Genomic DNA, 18522 nt, shown 5'->3' with positions numbered 1-18522 from the left:
ATCAGTGAATGTTTCACACTCCCATATTTTTATTGTCATCCAAACCGGTGAAATCGACCGTTTTTTTTTTTTTTTTTTTTTTTTTTTTTTCAATCAAATCGATTGCTTGCTTGCTTGCTCCAATTGGGAACCCATCATGGTGCACCGGGATGAAGCTTCACATACCTCCCCACAGTGACTTAGTCTACAATACATTGTAGTTTACATTGCACTGTAGAGAACCTATTGTTGATTTTATAAAATTATTTTTATATATAACAGCTTGTATTAAAGTTTAAAATGCAAAAGTCAAGTATTATGGTTCAATTCTGCTCAAAACAAACATTCATCATCCATGCACCCCTGTCATATTAAAGAACCTATTGTTGATTTTATATGCCTGGCTTGAATTTAAGTTTAAAAATGCAAAAATCAGGTATCATGGTTCAGTTGTGCTTTAAAAAGAAACATTCATGTCGAACACGCCCCTGTCATATCAAAGAACCCACTATTGATTTTATATGTCAGACCTTTCTGCTTGTGTGGTAATAAAACTTCTTAAATTCACTTGTGATGTTAGGCTGTGTAAGATGTTAACTCTGGTCAAAATCGCCTGTTCCTTCTTTCATTGGATTATTTCGATTATCAATACTTATCGAAGACATTCCGATGCAGAAACTATCTAAGAACACTGCCAGATACATAAAGTACATTTGTGTGAAATTTCATAAAAATCTTCTTAGCCATTATTCCATAAATTTTCAAACGCACACACGCACAGTTCCTTTTATATAATAGTAGAGATATAAGTTTATAAGGGACAAAGATTATCAGCTGAAATATCTTCAAACCTAATAGATCTAGCTGTAAAGATACTACTACTACAGTTACCTGCTCTCCCAGGTATTTTGTACCAGATTCCTGACTTAAAATGCACTAAATAGTGATGCTACTTTTTTTCTTATTCGTAAAATTTTTTCCATTGGTAAAATTCAATCATGTTCTTCAAAAGCAAAGAAAAAAAAAAAAAAAAAAAAAAAGCAACATCCTCTATACATCAACCAAACCAAACACCATGAATAAATATTTGGAGACATAAAAAAAAAACTTGAAGTATAAAAACATTTGCCAAAATTACTGGATTCGGCTTAAAATAACCCGAAAAGGGTTGATATGCTGTAAATTTATTTATTTGTGGACTGTTATCCTCATCTTCATAGTTGCTATTTCACAATGTTTCAAACAACTATTCCTCTGGCCTTCGTCGGGTGATTAACCATGACTGGATAGAAATGCTGAGTTTTGTAACTGTATCCCCAGTAATTACTGCTTTCCATAGTTGTTGTCTCGCTACATTTTGGTCAACTAATCCTCTGGCTTGCTTTGGGTAGGATTGAAACTGCTATCTTCAGACAGTGCTCACCTGGAATCGCAGAGACTCAATGCCTCTATCCACTGCACCTTCGGACTTGTGGCGCAGTGGATAAAGACATTGAGTCTCTACAGTTCCAGGTGAGCATTGTCTAAAGATAGTGGTTTCAATCTAAGACTAAGCATTCCTATCCCATCTCGGTTAACCACCTAACAAAGGCCAGAGGAATAGTTGTACGAAACGTGAAACAGCAACTACGAAGAGGATAAGTCTGCAAATAAATAATATTTACTTTCCTCCCCATGAGGGCAGTTAGACACAAAGTGGGTTTTTAATGTGGGGAAAATCCAACCCCCTCAAAAAGGCACACTCTGGATAGGAACAAAAATAAAAATTGTTTCAGTCATGAAGGATTTCTCCTCCGCTGACCAAGGATAGAAAAGGTGAAGTGTAGCATCCGAACAGATACTACGCTGTGATTTTGGCCCGAAGGCCAAGAGCAAATTGAAAAGAAGTTGTTGTGGCTATTTGCTATTTTTATATTTTTGAAAACTTAAAACCATGCATTCATTTTGATATTTTTTTCTTAAATGAATCGAATAATATTTTCTTGATTATCAATATTTTAAACTATCATTTATCTCGTCTGCAATCATTTTCTGTTACATATCATATGATTAACAGAGGAATTATGGCATAAAAATATTATATTAATTGGTGAGAGAAGAACCTCCTCCTAGTAATAAAGTTTGATTTCGACTCTGTTCTAATGCATTTTTTTTTTTTTTTTCAGTGTTTGTGCGAAAAGCAAAAAGTGGCCGTGGTGAATTGGTACTTTTAGACCACGGATTATATGAAAACTTAAAAGACAATCAACGCTTTGCTTTATGTGAACTTTTTAAATCAATTGTTATGAAAGACGAAGAAGGAATGAAAGAATATTCTCAAATGCTTGGAGTATCAAGTAAGTAGATTATATATATAAATATAAAGCTGAACGCGCGCGTGTCTGGTCACGAATAGACTCCTATATGGTTAACTATTTTAAAAAACTGATTACATATAATGATAGAAGATGTATCGAGACACAGAAATGGGTATGTTTGATCCTGCAGAAAGGTGGTTCATTAAAATTGTGAGGTCTGTGTTCACAGCCGGTCCACAAAGTATGGAAATAAAAAATTTAAAAATTAAAAAAAAAACGTTTACAAGTGTTTTTAATGTAGATGTATATAATAATACTTTGATAAGTATGTTTTAACTTAAATAGGGATGGTATAATAAAATTGTGGGGTCTGCGTTCGCGCCTGGCCTCCATAGAATGGAAATAGGCACAAACTTTAATAAAGACTTTTCATATCTATCTGCGTAAGTGTACTTTGATAATTATGTTTCAGTTTGAATAAATATGGTATAATAAAATTATGGGGTGTTTGTTCGCACCTGACCTCCATAGGATGGAAATATGTCACAAAGTTTAACAAAGTTTTTTAATATAGATCCACAGAATATTGTGATAAGTGTTTCAGTGTGAACAGGTATGGTATAATAAATTATGGGGTTTATCTATTTTATTTTTAGTTTCATCATATTTTGCTTTGGTTTTGATACCCCCAAATTTACAACCCTTCCTTTTCATAACCTATCATACTTTCATAAATCAGAGTCCATTTTCTGTAGGCTGTTTTTGAACCCAGTCAACGACAGGTACTTTTGCTAGTATATATATATATATATATATATATATATATATATATATATATGTCTCATGGATTACAATAGAAAAATGTGAGCATGAAAAGTAATATGGTTAAGCTTAAACATAGAAAAGTAAAGAACTAGTTGTAAAAACTGAAAAAGAAAAGGACAAGATATTCTAGTAAAAAATATAATAAATTTATAACTTAAAATATTGCAGCATTAAGAATTTATTATATAATGTTATAAATTGAATTAAAAAAAAAAAAATTCTGAATGCTGCAATATTTAAAGTTATAAATTTATATTTTTTACTAATGTCTTGTCCTTTTCTTTTCCAGTTTTAACAACTAGTCCTTTACTTTTCCATGTTTAAGCTTAACCATGCTCGCAATTTTTGTAATCCATGATTTTTTCCGGGCTTCCAATAAATTCACTCGTTCTTTAATTTCAGATTTATTTTTTTTGCCTCCATGAACACATATGTAATAACAATGTACGGCACTCGTCTGCTTTCAATAAAATCTCCCCAATTATCTCCCTTTCATGCTTTCTGTTTCATTTGTTACTTCTCTTTTCGAATTAGTACCAACAGTAGTCGCTGAAGCGACGTGATTGCTATGGAAACCAGTCATAAAAAAACGTCGCTCACCTCCTTACATATTTTGACGATTTTGAACACCAGAAAATTTATAACTTTTGTTTTACTTGAACGAAAATTGAATACTTTTTTTTTCACAATATAGTTGAGAAGGTGATCTATAAACTGTAATAATTTTTGAAATTTGATCGAAAAATAAGTGAGTGGTGAAGCTTTAAAGCAGTTGTAAATGACCTAAACTGCCACTTAACCATATATTCAAACACTACCATTATACTACCATGTTTGAATACTATGTATGTATAAAAATGTATGTGTGAGGACACTTCTCAACCTATATACTCAACAAATTTTTGATCTACAGATTTGAAATTTGGTATGTAGTGCATTTAGACATATGGAAAAATTTTTAATTGGTTTTCATCCTGAAAAAAAAAGAGTTGCTAAGGGATCAAAATTGAAAAATTGGTATTTGGAAGTCATTGGATTTTTATTTGTTTGTCAACTGTTTTACGACTACGCATGCGCAGTTGTGAAACAGTTGCCAACTTTCTTATGCTAAGAATAAGTAGATTTGAAAACAATACACTTTTTAAAGATTGTGTCAAGCAGGTTATTGTACCTGACTCGTTGTCTTTAGGTTTTGGTTTCGTTCTCAGCTTAAGTATGTTTTTTTTTTTTTCTTTTTTTTTTTTTTTTTGTTCCTTACAAGACGTGAACTATTTAGAAAAATAATATAATACTCGCATGCACACATCCCCAGTTTCTTTTCGTTTTTTTACTTCATTTTTTTAAAGGAATTTAACGTTATGTTTAATACTTAAAGTATTTCTATTTCTAATAAATGAGAAATCTGCATTAATTAAAATATATTTATGCGTATTTTATGATTGGGCAACGTCAGGCAGTTTGCTAGTATCTATATACGGTTGAGTTTTTTGTCGCACTGAGATTCATATTAAAAGCCTACATCTTCTATTCAAAATTATTAAAACGAACTTAATATACTCAATCATGGATATGCAAGTGACTAAATAGAGATTAACTAATCTGTTCTAGGTTCGATCCTCGACTTGGGATAGGTAATATATTATATAGCCCCCCCTCCTTGGGTAGAGCACTATCGTAAATAATCTCACTCGCTACTTAATTTGGCTGAAAAATGCGAAGCTCGTGGTTTGTTTACAAACAAACGTTTGAGCACTTTACGAGTGGCGGACGGATGTTTATTTAAATAGACATTCGGACAGATTAGTTGCGGGCACCGCTTCCGTGGTCGAGGGGTAGAACTGCCGACTGTCATAACGACGGTTCTAGGTTCGATCCTCGACTTGGGATAGGTGATAGTCTAGCGGCACTGATGAGTTGTGATACAACGAAACAGGACTGTATGTCGATGACTAAAATATATTTTATATATATATTATATACACTTTGAGCATACAACGACAACATTGTCCCAGTGAATAACCATGCATCTATATATAAACATTTAATAAAAGAACATAACTGGGGCCCCTTCCCTCCTTCCAATCTTAGAAAGGTCCTCGTTGACAACAAAATTATACAACGTAACAATAATATTAAAAAACTAAAAATTCTTGAAGCATCAGATATTAGAACCCTTCAACCCAATCACATTTGAGAAAAGCAGTAACGTTCTAAAATGTCTTGCGTAGTTCGTATTGGACGGACTTTGTTAACGGTGTCCACGAACTTGCTGATTTTAATACTCAAATCTTTAATCGCCTTTCATCGACTCTATATATTTTAACTTATCGCCGTTTACTGTATATTTTGGTTTTCACTTTTAATCCTCATTTTCGCTCCTTTGAACTTTTACTTCAACACCTGATGATGATTCGTGGACGAATCGAAAGCGCTTGTGACAGCAAAAACCATGGAACTTTTATTAATATTTTTGATTTTGATACAAAAAAGATTATACAGAAAATCGAAAAATTAAAAAAAAAAGAATCATAAAGCAAAGTGTCTCCATTGCATTTAATAATATTTGCTTGAATATATATATTTCCACATATATATATATACTAGCAAAAGTACCCGTCGTTGACTGGGTTAAAAAACAGCTTAAAGAAAATGGACTCTGATTTATAAAAGTATGATAGGTTATGAAAAGGAAGGGTTGTAGAGAGATAGCTTCGAATTTGGGGTATCAAAACCAAAGCAAAATATGATGAAATTAAAAATAAAATAGATAAACCCCATAATTTATTATACCATACCTGTTCACACTGAAACACTTATCACAATATTCTGTGGATCTATATTAAAAAACCTTGTTAAACTTTGTGCCTATTTCCATTCTATGGAGGTCAGGCGCGAACGAACACCCCATAATTTTATTATACCATATTTCTTCAAACTGAAACATAATTATCAAAGTATACTTACGCAGATAGATATGAAAAGTCTTTATTAAAGTTTGTGCCTATTTCCATTCTATGGAGGCCAGGCGTGAACGCAGACCCCACAATTTTATTATACCATCCCTATTTAAGTTAATAATACTTTGATAAGTATGTTTTATGTACATCTATATCAAAAACACTTGTAAACGTTTTTTTTAATTTTTAAATTTTTTATTTCCATACTTTGTGGACCAGGCATGTACGCAGACCCCACAATTTTAATGAATCATCATTCTGCCAGATCAAACATACCCATTCCTGTGTCTCGATACATCTTCTACCATTATGTGATTAGTTTTCTATAATAGTCAATCATAAAAGAGCCTATTCATGACCAGACACACACACACGTTCAGCTTTATATTATATTATATATATATATATATATATATGTTCAAGTGCTAGAACTTTATCATCCTAAATGCTTCACAATTATATATATATATATATATATATATATATATATATATATATATATATATATATATATATATATATATAATTGACCTTGTCTTTGTGTGTGTGGAATGTCTCTGTCAAACTCCTCTCTGAAATTTTGATCTTAAAACTTTATATATAGGAAATCCAGACCTGTTGGACGATTTCAATTTGGTTTTTAGGTTCTGTAAAAATAAATATGAAATCTGCATGATTTAAGATATATTTAAGCATATTTTATATCTACCAGCAGGCTACCCAACGTTGTCTGGTCGTATTAATATTGCAAAACTAAAGTCTGGATACACCAAAGATATTCGTGTTATAACTCTGATGTGTTTATTGTCTCTTTGTAGATTATGCAGCTTTTTGTGAGATCTTGGTCCAGCGTCCGGTGACAAGAGAGTCTGTAAAACTTCCGACGCGTCTAACGCCCGAAGAAATGGAGAAAATGAAGAATCACGTAGTCAACCATTTTGATGAAATCATGCAGGTCCTCAAGGAGATGCCGCGTACGATGATCCTCGTCATCAGGTTTGTGTTAAGCGAACGATATTGAAGTTTGAATTATTAAATAATGACTCGAATAATTTAAGGGAGATAAATAAGAATTCCTGCTGTAACTTCATTTGAACCTGAAATCTTAAAAATTGGTCGGTCATCTCATAAGATGTATAGCAATAATATACTGAATTATCAAGTGTCTACGATAATTTTAAATGCCTGTGCAAAAACGTCTGGAACTTATTTAAGGCACCTTGTATATTTTAATCTTTTCGTATCTTGCTTATATTATTTGAGTTATGGGCAATAACATTCTGTGAGCATTTTTTGTGTTTCTGTGTTTGTATATGGACGTGTCCTTTTGCGTTCACTGCATCAGCTGTAATTGTTCCATTCGTTGTGCGAGTCCAAAGTTGTCCAGTCGAGTTCTAGCTGCAGTTGTAACACTACCCAATACTTTGTATCCTCACACACAAAATAGACAAAGAATAGGAAAGAACTTCAACTCATCTTTTCTTGTTGTAACATTTATTTCCTTATTCTCCTGCCAAATGTGACTTCTTGTTACGACTGTGACATCACTCACGTCTCTAATTTGCTCTTGAATATCATCCACATCTCTAACATGATTGCCCCTTCTAACTTGCTCTTTCTCCTTTTTATAATCTTTTTCTTTGCATACAGCTCAACATTTGCGGACGCGTGTCCATGCTCTGTCACACAATAAAGGAATTTTCCCTCCAACCAAAAACCACAAGCAGAGTTTATAAGCAAATAATAATTTATATTTCTTAGAGAGATTACAAGTGGTACTTGTTTCCCCAAGGTTGAACAGTAAACTTGTAAGATGATATTTTTGTCTGACCAGACCGAAACATGCAAAACCTTCAGCCAAGAACCCCAACGGCTCTAACCTGCCTGGCCCCACTCGACACAACAGATTTTCTGTTGCTGAAAACTTTCAAAAGCCAACTGACCATTTTATCTTAGCCAGAATGAAGACTGTTACCACCTTCTTTTCTCATGGAATCTTTTCACCTCTGACTGATTCTGAGTTTTGTTAATGATCACAATTCAACCACCCAGAGGTTGAATGTTTGAGATATCTATTAAAGATAACATCCAGAGAGTCTCGATTCATGTTGGTATCTCTGCAGATAATCTTTACATTGTTTTTCTCATAAAGTCAGGTCATAGCATGACTTTCCCTATTTAATGAGATGTTTATTTTTTCAAATAAAGAAAATATCTGTTGGACGGTTGGACTTTAGTCAAAGATATTCTGTTTTCTTTTCCATCCTTGTCTTCTTTTGACCAATGTTTCCATGTTTGTTTCTCACCTTTTATAGGGTTACACATTAAATAAAAGTTATATATAACTTTATTATATCATCAGAACGATAAAGAATTGTAAAAAGGTAAGATTAAGAAAAACGAAAAAAGAAGAGTTGCACATTATTGTTATTTTGCATTTAATTTTTAATATATATATATATATATATATATATATATATATATATATATATTATAAAAGTGAATGTGTGTGTGTGTACATTTCCCTATGCAATAACTCTGTCAATTTTCAGTCTACAGACTCGAAATTTGATATACAGGGTACTGAGATTTGGGAAAATGTTTGTAATCCGTTTTCGGCCAGAAATTTAGCTTTTAAGGGGTCAAAGTTCAACAATTTGACCTTTGAGAACTCTATCAAACTCCTCCACCAAATTTGGGTCGAAACACTTGAAATTTTAAATATAGGTTCCTTGGGCATGGATCTAACTTAATAACTTGATTTTAGCCCCAAACAATAAATGTTGAGGGGTTATAATAGGGGTCAAAGTTAAAAAAATTGACCTTTTTTTGCACCTCCAAACACCCGAGTAACACCGGGCTGAAATGATTTCAATTTTTTTTCTGTAAAATTTTTTAAAGATAATTAGTTAAATAATAAAAGAATAAAAACTGGACAAGTTGTTCTTTACCTAAATTTTTTTTTTTTTTTTTTTTTTTTTTTTTATTACATAGGAGTCACCACTTATCAATGCCCAGAGGCCACTCGAGGATAATGGTTAAAGAGTGTACAGTAGTCATTGGGACAATATCGTAGTAATCGTTAGTAATGGAAATTTGTTAGATTGGATTACTTAAGAGTATGACTCATCAAGAATTTGTTTACGTTGGACTTTTATTTTTTTTTTTTATTCCATTTTCACCCCAAACAAGGCACATTGCCACTTTGGTGTAGGGGGCTACTATCAGGGGCAGCAACTACTGGGGTACTATGTTGGGATTTTGGCAGCAAGATGTCGGTTCATGTTGCACTTGAACTTCTGCATGTCAGTACAGTTAGGGAAACAGAACGTTCAACTAATGAATCCCAAGCAATGCCAGGTCAGGACAGCTAGTTCTATAAGATAAACTGTTTAATTTTTTAAAATTTTGTTTTTATTTGTATTGTTTGTTCCCATCTTGAGTATCATTTTCACGACGTTTCAGTTGTTGTAACCTCTGACCTTATTCACGCGCATCTTGTCGAATTTGTGAATTGTTATGTTGAATTCAAGAATCTGCACAGAATTTTGAATGGAACCTTTTTACTTAATTCTCAGGGATAGCATACTCTTGTTCCATCAACCATGACTGGATAGAGGTCCTAAGTAATTTGCAATTGTATTTTTCGGTTGCCCACACTGAGGATTGAACCTTTGACGCTCAGAAGGATGTCACTTTTACAATTTTTACAAGTACTCTAAACACTATGTAACGGGTTGTTGTTTCTATTATTACATATTTTTTATTTTTAATAGGAATTTGAACACTATTCGTGCAATCACCAGACAGCTTGGTGTCCAAATTGACCGCTACTCAATCATGGTACGCCGGTAAGTAATGGATTAAATATCTTAGTTGAATGAAATCATTTTTAAAATTTAGTCTGAAATGAAAATTGTAATAATGTAACCCCAGACGTGTGGCTCCCTCGTCAGATCGCCGACTCCCAACGTTGTGTACCATCAGTTTTTCGTTCGACTATTCCTCTATTCCTCTTATGGTCGGATCATCCTTTTCCCGTTGGCGACTGTTGATGAGAACACATGCGGTTCACAAAATAGAAATATGAACAAAGAAAGGAAAAACACAAACGCCAATGTTCACATATAAATTGACTATTGGACTTGTGTGTGTGTCTTTCACAGTCAACTCTATAACTGTTCAACTGGAGTCGTTATCAATTCCTATCTGTCGTGGTCCTGGATATGACCTTAAACTATATCCGATGGTGAGGCCCCAGCTTATGGGCTTTGGGGAGTGTGGAGTCACCCTTTAATTGCCATTGCTCCCAGGTCCACTCTGACCCGGAGTGGTAGTACCTGTTAGGGTCCCAACTATGGGTTAAATAGGAACCGACTTAAAAACAAATATACTTTATTAAAATTAAAAAATTTTTCTTCAAAATCACTCGATTTGGCATTAAATAACCTGAAAAGGGTTGATATGCCGTAAAACAAAAACAACCAACCAACCAACCAACCCATCTGTCGTCTAGCGCATCTAAATCTCAACTGCCTGTATCTTCTGTCTTCGTCTCTCAGGTCACCCACCCTACCCCAGCTACCGGAAGCTGCCCTTCCCTGTTTTATCAGTAGGTTTCTATTGTTATTGTTTGCTATTTCCTATCTATTGTTAATTGTAGGATATTTCCAATTTTTTTGTTTATTCTAAGCTATTTCCTCTTCCTTTGTCTATTCCCCCCTCTCTCAGCACTTAGTGGCTCAAATCCACCCCAGGGCCACTTTATAGTATCACAATAATAGTAGTAACTTTATTTTGTCCGGTTTTTGATTTGCTTGAAATTTTCATTGAAGTGGGGAAGAGGTTAGTTTTTAAGTCAATTTTCTTTTTTTTTTTCTTACTTATTCATCAGTTATTTTATTTTTTTCCTAGTCAAAATTTTTTACAATTTCTGATTTTTCTAATTCTGTTTTTCCTTACTAATTTTGTTTTTTCCTTACTATTTCTGTCTTACTATTTTTTCTTACCATTTCTGTTTTTTTTTTCCCCTACCATTTCTGTTTTTTTTCCCCTACCATTTCTGTTTTTTCCCCCCTACCATTTCTGTTTTTTCCCCCTACCATTTCTGTTTTTTTCTTACCATTTCTGTTTTTTTCTTACCATTTCTGTTTTTTTCTTACCATTTCTGTTTTTTCTTACCATTTCTGTTTTTTTCTTACCATTTCTGTTTTTTACTTACCATTTCTGTTTTTTTTCCTACCATTTTTTTCTATTAATAAATTGGGTGTTAATCATCTAAATAAATTTTTTGTACCCAATTTTTTTGTTTACTAATAATTGATTATCCCAGGCAATACCAAATGCTCTTGCTAGTTGGTAATATTGCTGATGTTGGTTGAAATTTTATCTTATTTATTTACTTTTTTTTTTTTTTTTTAATTTTCAGATCTATTTCCGGAATTTGTGGTGCAAAAGAATTCAGCTTTTTGAAGAAAATGAAAATTTCTTTCCAACTTTTAAGATTTGAACTACAGATCAGGTAAGGAAGCGAACAGGAATCTTGAAAATGGGTAATGTCAGAGTCTAGGAACGAAATCGAACTAAAGATAAGGCTTATGAAAACACTGGGTTATCATGTAATTGGTAACAAGGAGGGGGATTAAAACACTGATATTCATATACATCAGGAAATAAAAATCTATATTATATTTCTGTTTGTCTGTCCGTTCCACTTTTTCTTGAAAACTACTGGGCTGATCTGGTTGAAATTTTGTATAGACATTTGTGATAAGGTGCAGTCAACTAAGTATTATGGTATCTGTTCAATGCACAGTTAGAGGTTAATAGGGATTAGTCATCACAGTACCACATTTACTCTTGAAGTTTGGCATAACGCACTCATTCTAAGTCAGTTGGCTATAACTTTTGCTCGTTTTTAACGAGCCAAAAAGTCTAGCACAAATGTTATTAAGGGCGAAATATCAATTAGAACGCTGGACGACTGCAAATCGATTAAAGGTCAAAATAAAATGACAAGAGGAAATAGAATTATTTATTTATTTGTGTTTACCTGGAAGTCACCACTTATCAAGGCCTGAAGGCCACTCAAGGATGAGGGTTAATGAATGTAAGATGATTGTGTAGTAATCATTACCGTGCTAGAAAACTACTAACACTCGAAAGTATCCTGTACATCTATAAAGCCACCATTCGCCCATGTATGGAGTATTGCTGCCACATCTGGGCTGGTGCATCTGCTACTAGTCTCTCGATCCTTGACAAGGTTCAAAAGAGAGTCGCAAACCTGATAGGCCCTGAACTGGCATCTAAGCTTCAGCCTCTGTCCCATCGACGAAATGTTGCATCCCTCTGCCTTTTCTACAAGTATTTTAGTGGTGAATGCTCTGACGAACTGCAATCACTTGTGCCCCCACGACGTGAGCACCCTCGACAAACCCGACAGGCTGCTAAATCCCACCCCCACACTGTAGAGATCCCTAGATGTAAAAGATCTTTTTACTCCAGTAGTTTCTTCTCCAGAACCGCTAGACTCTGGAATTCCATTCCAGGTTCCTGCTTCCCCAACAGTACTGACGTGCAGAAGTTCAAGTGTAACGTGAACCGACATCTTGCTGCCCAAATCCCAACATAGTACCCCAGTAGTTGTTGCCCCTGATAGTAGCCCCCTACACCAAAGTGGCAATTTGCCTTGTTTGGGGTGAAAATGTAATAAAAAAAAAAAAATGAATGGTGTAAATTGGGTAGAATTTGATTATTTATGGGGACGGCTTAACAAGAATTTGTTTACATTGGATTTGAAGGCTACTATGTTGTATTCAATGGGGAAACAGACCAGTTGAGTGTTTTTTGTGAAAGTTTGGCAAAGTCAAGCACTTGTCATAAAAATAACAATAGAGCAGACTCGCAACGTCCCTTTAAGGGGAAGAAGTTGCAGGGAAGAGAAAAAGGCATCACTTACTAGGTTTTGAAGCTGGTTTTGAACTCTATCAAGGCTGGATGGGGCGTGGCGAGCAGCTCTTACCTAAATGTGGCAACAGTACTCCATTTTAGGGTTACCTGGCTCTTATACAGATAGAGAATTGCATCGGTTGTGAGATACTTTCTGGAAAAGAAATGACAAAGCAAAAACATTCCTTTGCTCATGTTCATGATGTCGATCGACCAGAAAATGTTAAAAAGAGAAAAGCATACAACGCAACAAGGTGGAATTCACCGCAGAAAGATGTGACACAAGGCCGGAAAGTGGAAATAACTGGAGGCCCTAGTCTTTTATGTATAAGAGAAAATTGGGCTGTTAAAAGAATCGTTATTTAATAGTTATTCAAATTAGTTTATATATGATGCAAATCCATATCGTCATCCTCATCTTTTCTAATCATCTTCATTTTTATAATCATCTTGATCTTTTATAATCGTCTTGATCTTTTATAATCATCTTGATCTTCACATTGCTGTGTTGTTTCTTTCAGTATCGAAAATTTCAAGCAGTGGCTGTCGTACTCGTATGTCCGATTGCAGAGTCTCCTCGGTATCAACCCGGAACTCCAACAACTCACTGATTTGATTGAGTCGCAAAAAACTCGGTAAGTCTTCAGGAATTTGGATTTATATCTTTCCGTCACTTAAAAGTGACAAACTCTGCATGATCGATGAGATGAATATCATTTTGGATAACTCGCTACCAAAAATCTATGACTCTAGCACATCATTTAATATGTACCAAGCTTGACATAGATGGCGCCACTAATAACAAGAATAATCTGTGAGTACTAACTTTCAAATGGCATCTGTCAAAGTTGGATTATTAATTTACAAATTACAATTATTTAAAGGAGTCACCATTGTAAATGTTCAAAACAACTAAAAAAAATCTGAATTTTGTGTGCTGATAAAGATTAGCTTTCTGATGGGAAAAAATACTGTTCAAACAAAGAAATGGCTTAATAAGTGTCATTCGGACTGTGTTCGGCTAGAAGAATTTCCCCCGGCCCGTTCCCTATATATGGGGGGATTCTTCTAGTCGAAAAAGAACAACTGTCCTAAAGACGACTGATTCAGAAAGAAAAAGATTTTATCAGCTTTTCTATTCCATGTCACTGGAAACTTCCTGTCTGCCTCACTCTCTAAATCTCGTTCTGACTATTAAACCGTCATGATTAACCTCTGTAGTGATTGACTTTTATATGAGAAAACTGTGTCTGATGAAATTTATTTCAACTGTAAATCGAAACCCGTTTTTCAGTTGTACTTAGTGAAAACACATTTGTCTGAAGATAAACAACAAATGAACAAACAGTATGATTTCAATATGTGCATATATTTTTTTTTTTTTCTATTTTCTTTTCTTTTTTTTTCTTTTTTTTTCTTTTTTTTATTACATTTTCACCCCAAACAAGGCAAATTGCCACTTTTGTGTAGGGGGCTACTATCAGGGGCAACAACTACTGGGGTTCTATGTTGGGATTTGGGCAGCAAGATGTCGGTTCACGTTACACTTGAACTTCTGCATGTCAGTACAGTTAGGGAAGCAGGGGCCTGTAATGGAATTCCAGAGTCTAGCGGTTCTGGGGAAGAAACTACTGGAGTAGAAAGATCTAGGGATCTCTACTGTGTGGGGGTGGGATTTAGCTGTGTGTCGCGTTTGTCGAGGGTGTCTACGTCGTGGGGGCACAAGTGTCTGCAGTTCGTCAGGGCATTCACCATTAAAATACTTGTAGAACAGGCAGAGGGATGCAACATTACGTCGCTGGGACAAAGGCTGAAGCTTAGATGCCGTATATATATATATATATATATATATATATATAAAATGTATATGTACCCCTTTCTCTCTAATGATTTATCTATCTATCTATCTATCTATCTAGTGAGTGATGTCACCAAATTTGTCTGCTCTGGGTCTTGGTTGGCCGCTGGGACTGAGCTTTTTTATCAACGAAGGTCCTGGTTGATGCGAGGATCCAGTTGGACAGGTTGCTACTTTCCCCATGTTGTTTTTGATAGAGGGTACGATCTGTCCAGTCCTGGTCTCTTAAGTTGGCGTTACTGGAAAGTAAAGGTCATTTCAAGCTAAAAGAAGAATAGCGATTCGATAACTAGGCTTGTTGTATAAAAAAACAGGATAATTATTTGCTGAAAGTTACACAATTTTGATCATTCATAAGTTTCTGATTGAAGATGCTAAATCCAGGGGCTTGTCTCTTTGCAGCATGGATTCAGTGGCTTGGAACTGAGTGAGATTTGAGACAAGGTTTTTTTTCTTTGAATGGTGTATTGTTTCCCGACGGTCAGGCACAATGTGTCTTAAAGGCTATTTTTACCTTTCATTATATTGAGAATCAAGTTAGTTTAATCTTGCCTCCTGATCCACAGAATTTTATTTCTCAATTCCCAGTAAACCAATCTCAGGCAGTTTTTTTCTCAAGTTCTCAAAAAAATTTTCCCTTTTTTTCTTCTTTCTCAAAATTGTATCTCTGACCACTACTCTCAACAGGAGGGTCCCATTGCCTTCACCTTCCCTTAGGTCTCCACCTTTCGCCATCACTCAATTCTATTAGAAGAGACTTATCGGGATAATATGAAGCTCAAACAAATTTGATTGGAGCTTATGTAGGAAACAATAAGAATGGAACATGAAGTCACAAAAACTATAGATTTGTGAATATAGAATGGTTCATTTATTTAATAAGGGTTTTTACCCTTTATTGAATAAATGAACCATCCTATATTTACCAATATATAGTTTTTCTGACTTCATGTTCCATTCTTATTGTTCTCTCTCTCTCTCTCTCTATATATATATATATATATATATATATATATATATATATATATATATATATATATATATATATATATATATATAAACACAGACATTCCTTTAAAAAGATTTTTTACCCTTCACCGGACTATCCATTCATGTGAAATCTTTTTATCATTTTTCTTTTACCTCCTATTCCCCTTACCTCACCCTTTTTTTAACCAAGTAAGATCTGTGACTTACTTGTAGTTTCATTAAATACTTTTATATGCAAAATCCGATCCTGCATTTTGCTAATTCCTGCCCGCTGATGAGAAGGAGAGTATTTCTTCGAAACTCCGCGGATTAAGGACTATCCACTTATCTTGTGTTTCCTTTTTTAAAATTAAATATGTTTTTAACTCTTTTTCAAGATGTCTTTTAACATGTTTTATTAATCATTTGTTCATATTATAAGCTCTATTTCCTTTTCGGTTTTATTGAGCTTTTACATCTGGTTGAGATCACTTGTAAATATTAACTCTTTAATATTTATAATATATTTTAAGTTTACCATTTTGATTACCTTGGTAAACTTATTGTAATTTTTATTTATTTTTTTATCTATCATATATATATATATATATATATATATATACACATACACACAGACATTCCTATAAAAATATTCAATATTTGGTACTACCGCATGATTAAAATGACATTTTTTTTTCATTTATTTATTCAGAAATCTTGTATAAAAAAAAAAAAAAGGTATAAATTAAAAGCATTTTATTTGCTTATTAGCTAGATGTCATGGGTTACTTCCTGTCTACAGGTCCTGGATATGACCTAAAACTATATCCGATGGTGAAGCCGTACCTTGGGGAGTGTGGAGCCACCCTTTAATTGCCATTGCTCCCAGGTCCACTCTGACCCGGAGTGATAGTACCTGTTAGGGTCCCAACTATGGGTTAAATAGAATCTGACTTTAAAAAAAAAAAAAAAATATACTCCATTAAAAATCGTTCCTCAAAATAACTAGATTCGGCATTAAATAACCTGAAAAAGGTTGATATGCCGTAAAACAAAAACAACCAACCAACCAATCCTGTCTGCAATGCAACCTCCAAAGTACGTAGCCCTAATTCTAATCTTAACTTCTAATGGAATTTCTGATTTGTCCTTACTCTAGCCTAATTTGGAAAATTGCGCTTTTAACATTTGTATACAACTAAATCTAATTTCACTCTTAGGATGCACAAACCCCGCATGACATTAATAACGTAAAAACACATCCGTATTATTTGAAATGCTGTTTCTCATCTTGAGTGTGATTCTCACAACGTTTCGGTCGATGTAATCTCAGATCTTCTTCAGGTGTATCTTGTCGAACTTGGGAATCTGTACAAAATTTCAAATGGACCCCTTCATTTAACCAAGGACTCGTGGCATAGTGAAACTTGGTAAAATTCAGTTGTAAGTTACACTCTTCTGGAGGTTGAAGGTTCAATCCTCAGTGCAGGCGGCACTGAAAAATGCAATTGTGCATTACCTTGTCATGGCTGATGGAATGAAAGTTACCTTACCTTGGTGGATTAAATAATGTTTTTTTCCCCATTCCATAATTTGAATAAAAAGTTTTGTTCAAAATTCTGTAAATTCCCAAGTTTGACAGAAAGATTCGTGAATGCTACAAGATGGCAAGTGCTCGTCGTAGCTCTAATCTAAGGTCCCCCCCCTCTCGCCAAACTTTCATGAAAAACACTCGTCTAGCTGAAACCACTGTCAATAATTTTCCACATGTTTTATCTAAATGCCTAAACCAAAACGTAGATTTCATGAACAAAGCTCCTTTCTTAGAACTGCGCGCCTGTGGAACTCTCTTCTGTTTGCCTGTTTTCCATCTGACTACAATACGGTCATCTTCAAGTCCAATGTAAACAAATTTGTGATAAAGAACCGTCCCCTTAAGTAATCCAATTTACCAAATTTCCACTACTAACTACTATATTATCCCATTGACTACTGTACACTCAGTAAACCCCTATCCTCGAGTAGCCTCCGGACCTTGGTAGGTGGTGACCCCTATATAAAAAAAAAAAAACATACCTGAAGAAGGTTGGATATTACGTTGACCGAAACTTTGTGTGAATAACACTCAAGATGAGGACATTAGTTAAAAAAAATGCAAATAATGAATTATGAAATCGTCGTTTCAAAATTTAGAAACATCAAAAAAAAAAAAAATTATGAGATACTAATATGAAGGATGTTAAAAATAACTTTTTTTTTTGTCTTAAAAAAATAAAAATTTGACCGATTTTATTTTTTTTATTTGAATTTTTCTTTCAGATACGAAAAAATTTGAGGAAGAAACGACGGACGGACGAGGCACTTTACGGCTTTGTTTCCTGAAATATTTTGTTTATTTCGTTCGATTCTTTTGGAGAGCGACATCCTGTCGTTTTGTTGTTCTTCACGTTATCCTTCATCATGGCGCATACGGACAAGTTATTGAAGAGAATCTCTTATTAAACTGTGGTAAGATTAAAGAAAATTTGGGAATGGGGGAGATAAAGTGGCAGCAAGTCTCCTTGAACAGATGAGACAGAAAAAAAAAACGAACTTTTTTTTTTTTTTTTGAGACTCATTGTTTTCTATCAATGATTCCGAACAATTTGTCTTTTTTGAAGATGGAAACTGTATATTTATGTTAAAT

General features: G+C 34.1%; 1 protein-coding gene across 3 annotated transcripts in view; it reads left to right on the top strand.

Annotated features, from left to right (window-relative positions):
* The window catches only part of LOC145246884 (putative aarF domain-containing protein kinase 5), a 45630-nt gene that overhangs the window by 27059 nt on the left and 49 nt on the right, over positions 1-18522 (top strand). For all 3 annotated transcript variants that reach the window (XM_080108746.1, XM_080108747.1, XM_080108748.1), the window contains 6 exons: positions 2145-2315; positions 6877-7054; positions 9835-9909; positions 11487-11579; positions 13531-13644; positions 18156-18522. The exon at positions 18156-18522 is cut by the window's right edge and continues 49 nt beyond it. In XM_080108746.1, the coding sequence (XP_079964872.1) occupies positions 2145-2315; positions 6877-7054; positions 9835-9909; positions 11487-11579; positions 13531-13644; positions 18156-18171 (647 nt within the window). In that variant the 3' untranslated portion in view covers positions 18172-18522. The remainder of the gene's footprint in view (positions 1-2144; positions 2316-6876; positions 7055-9834; positions 9910-11486; positions 11580-13530; positions 13645-18155) is intronic.

This window comes from Euprymna scolopes, chromosome 24 (genome assembly GCF_053919585.1).
Source record: "Euprymna scolopes isolate OS-2025 chromosome 24, ASM5391958v1, whole genome shotgun sequence".
Taxonomy (NCBI): domain Eukaryota; kingdom Metazoa; phylum Mollusca; class Cephalopoda; order Sepiida; family Sepiolidae; genus Euprymna; species Euprymna scolopes.
This window is presented reverse-complemented; position numbering and strand designations above follow the sequence as displayed.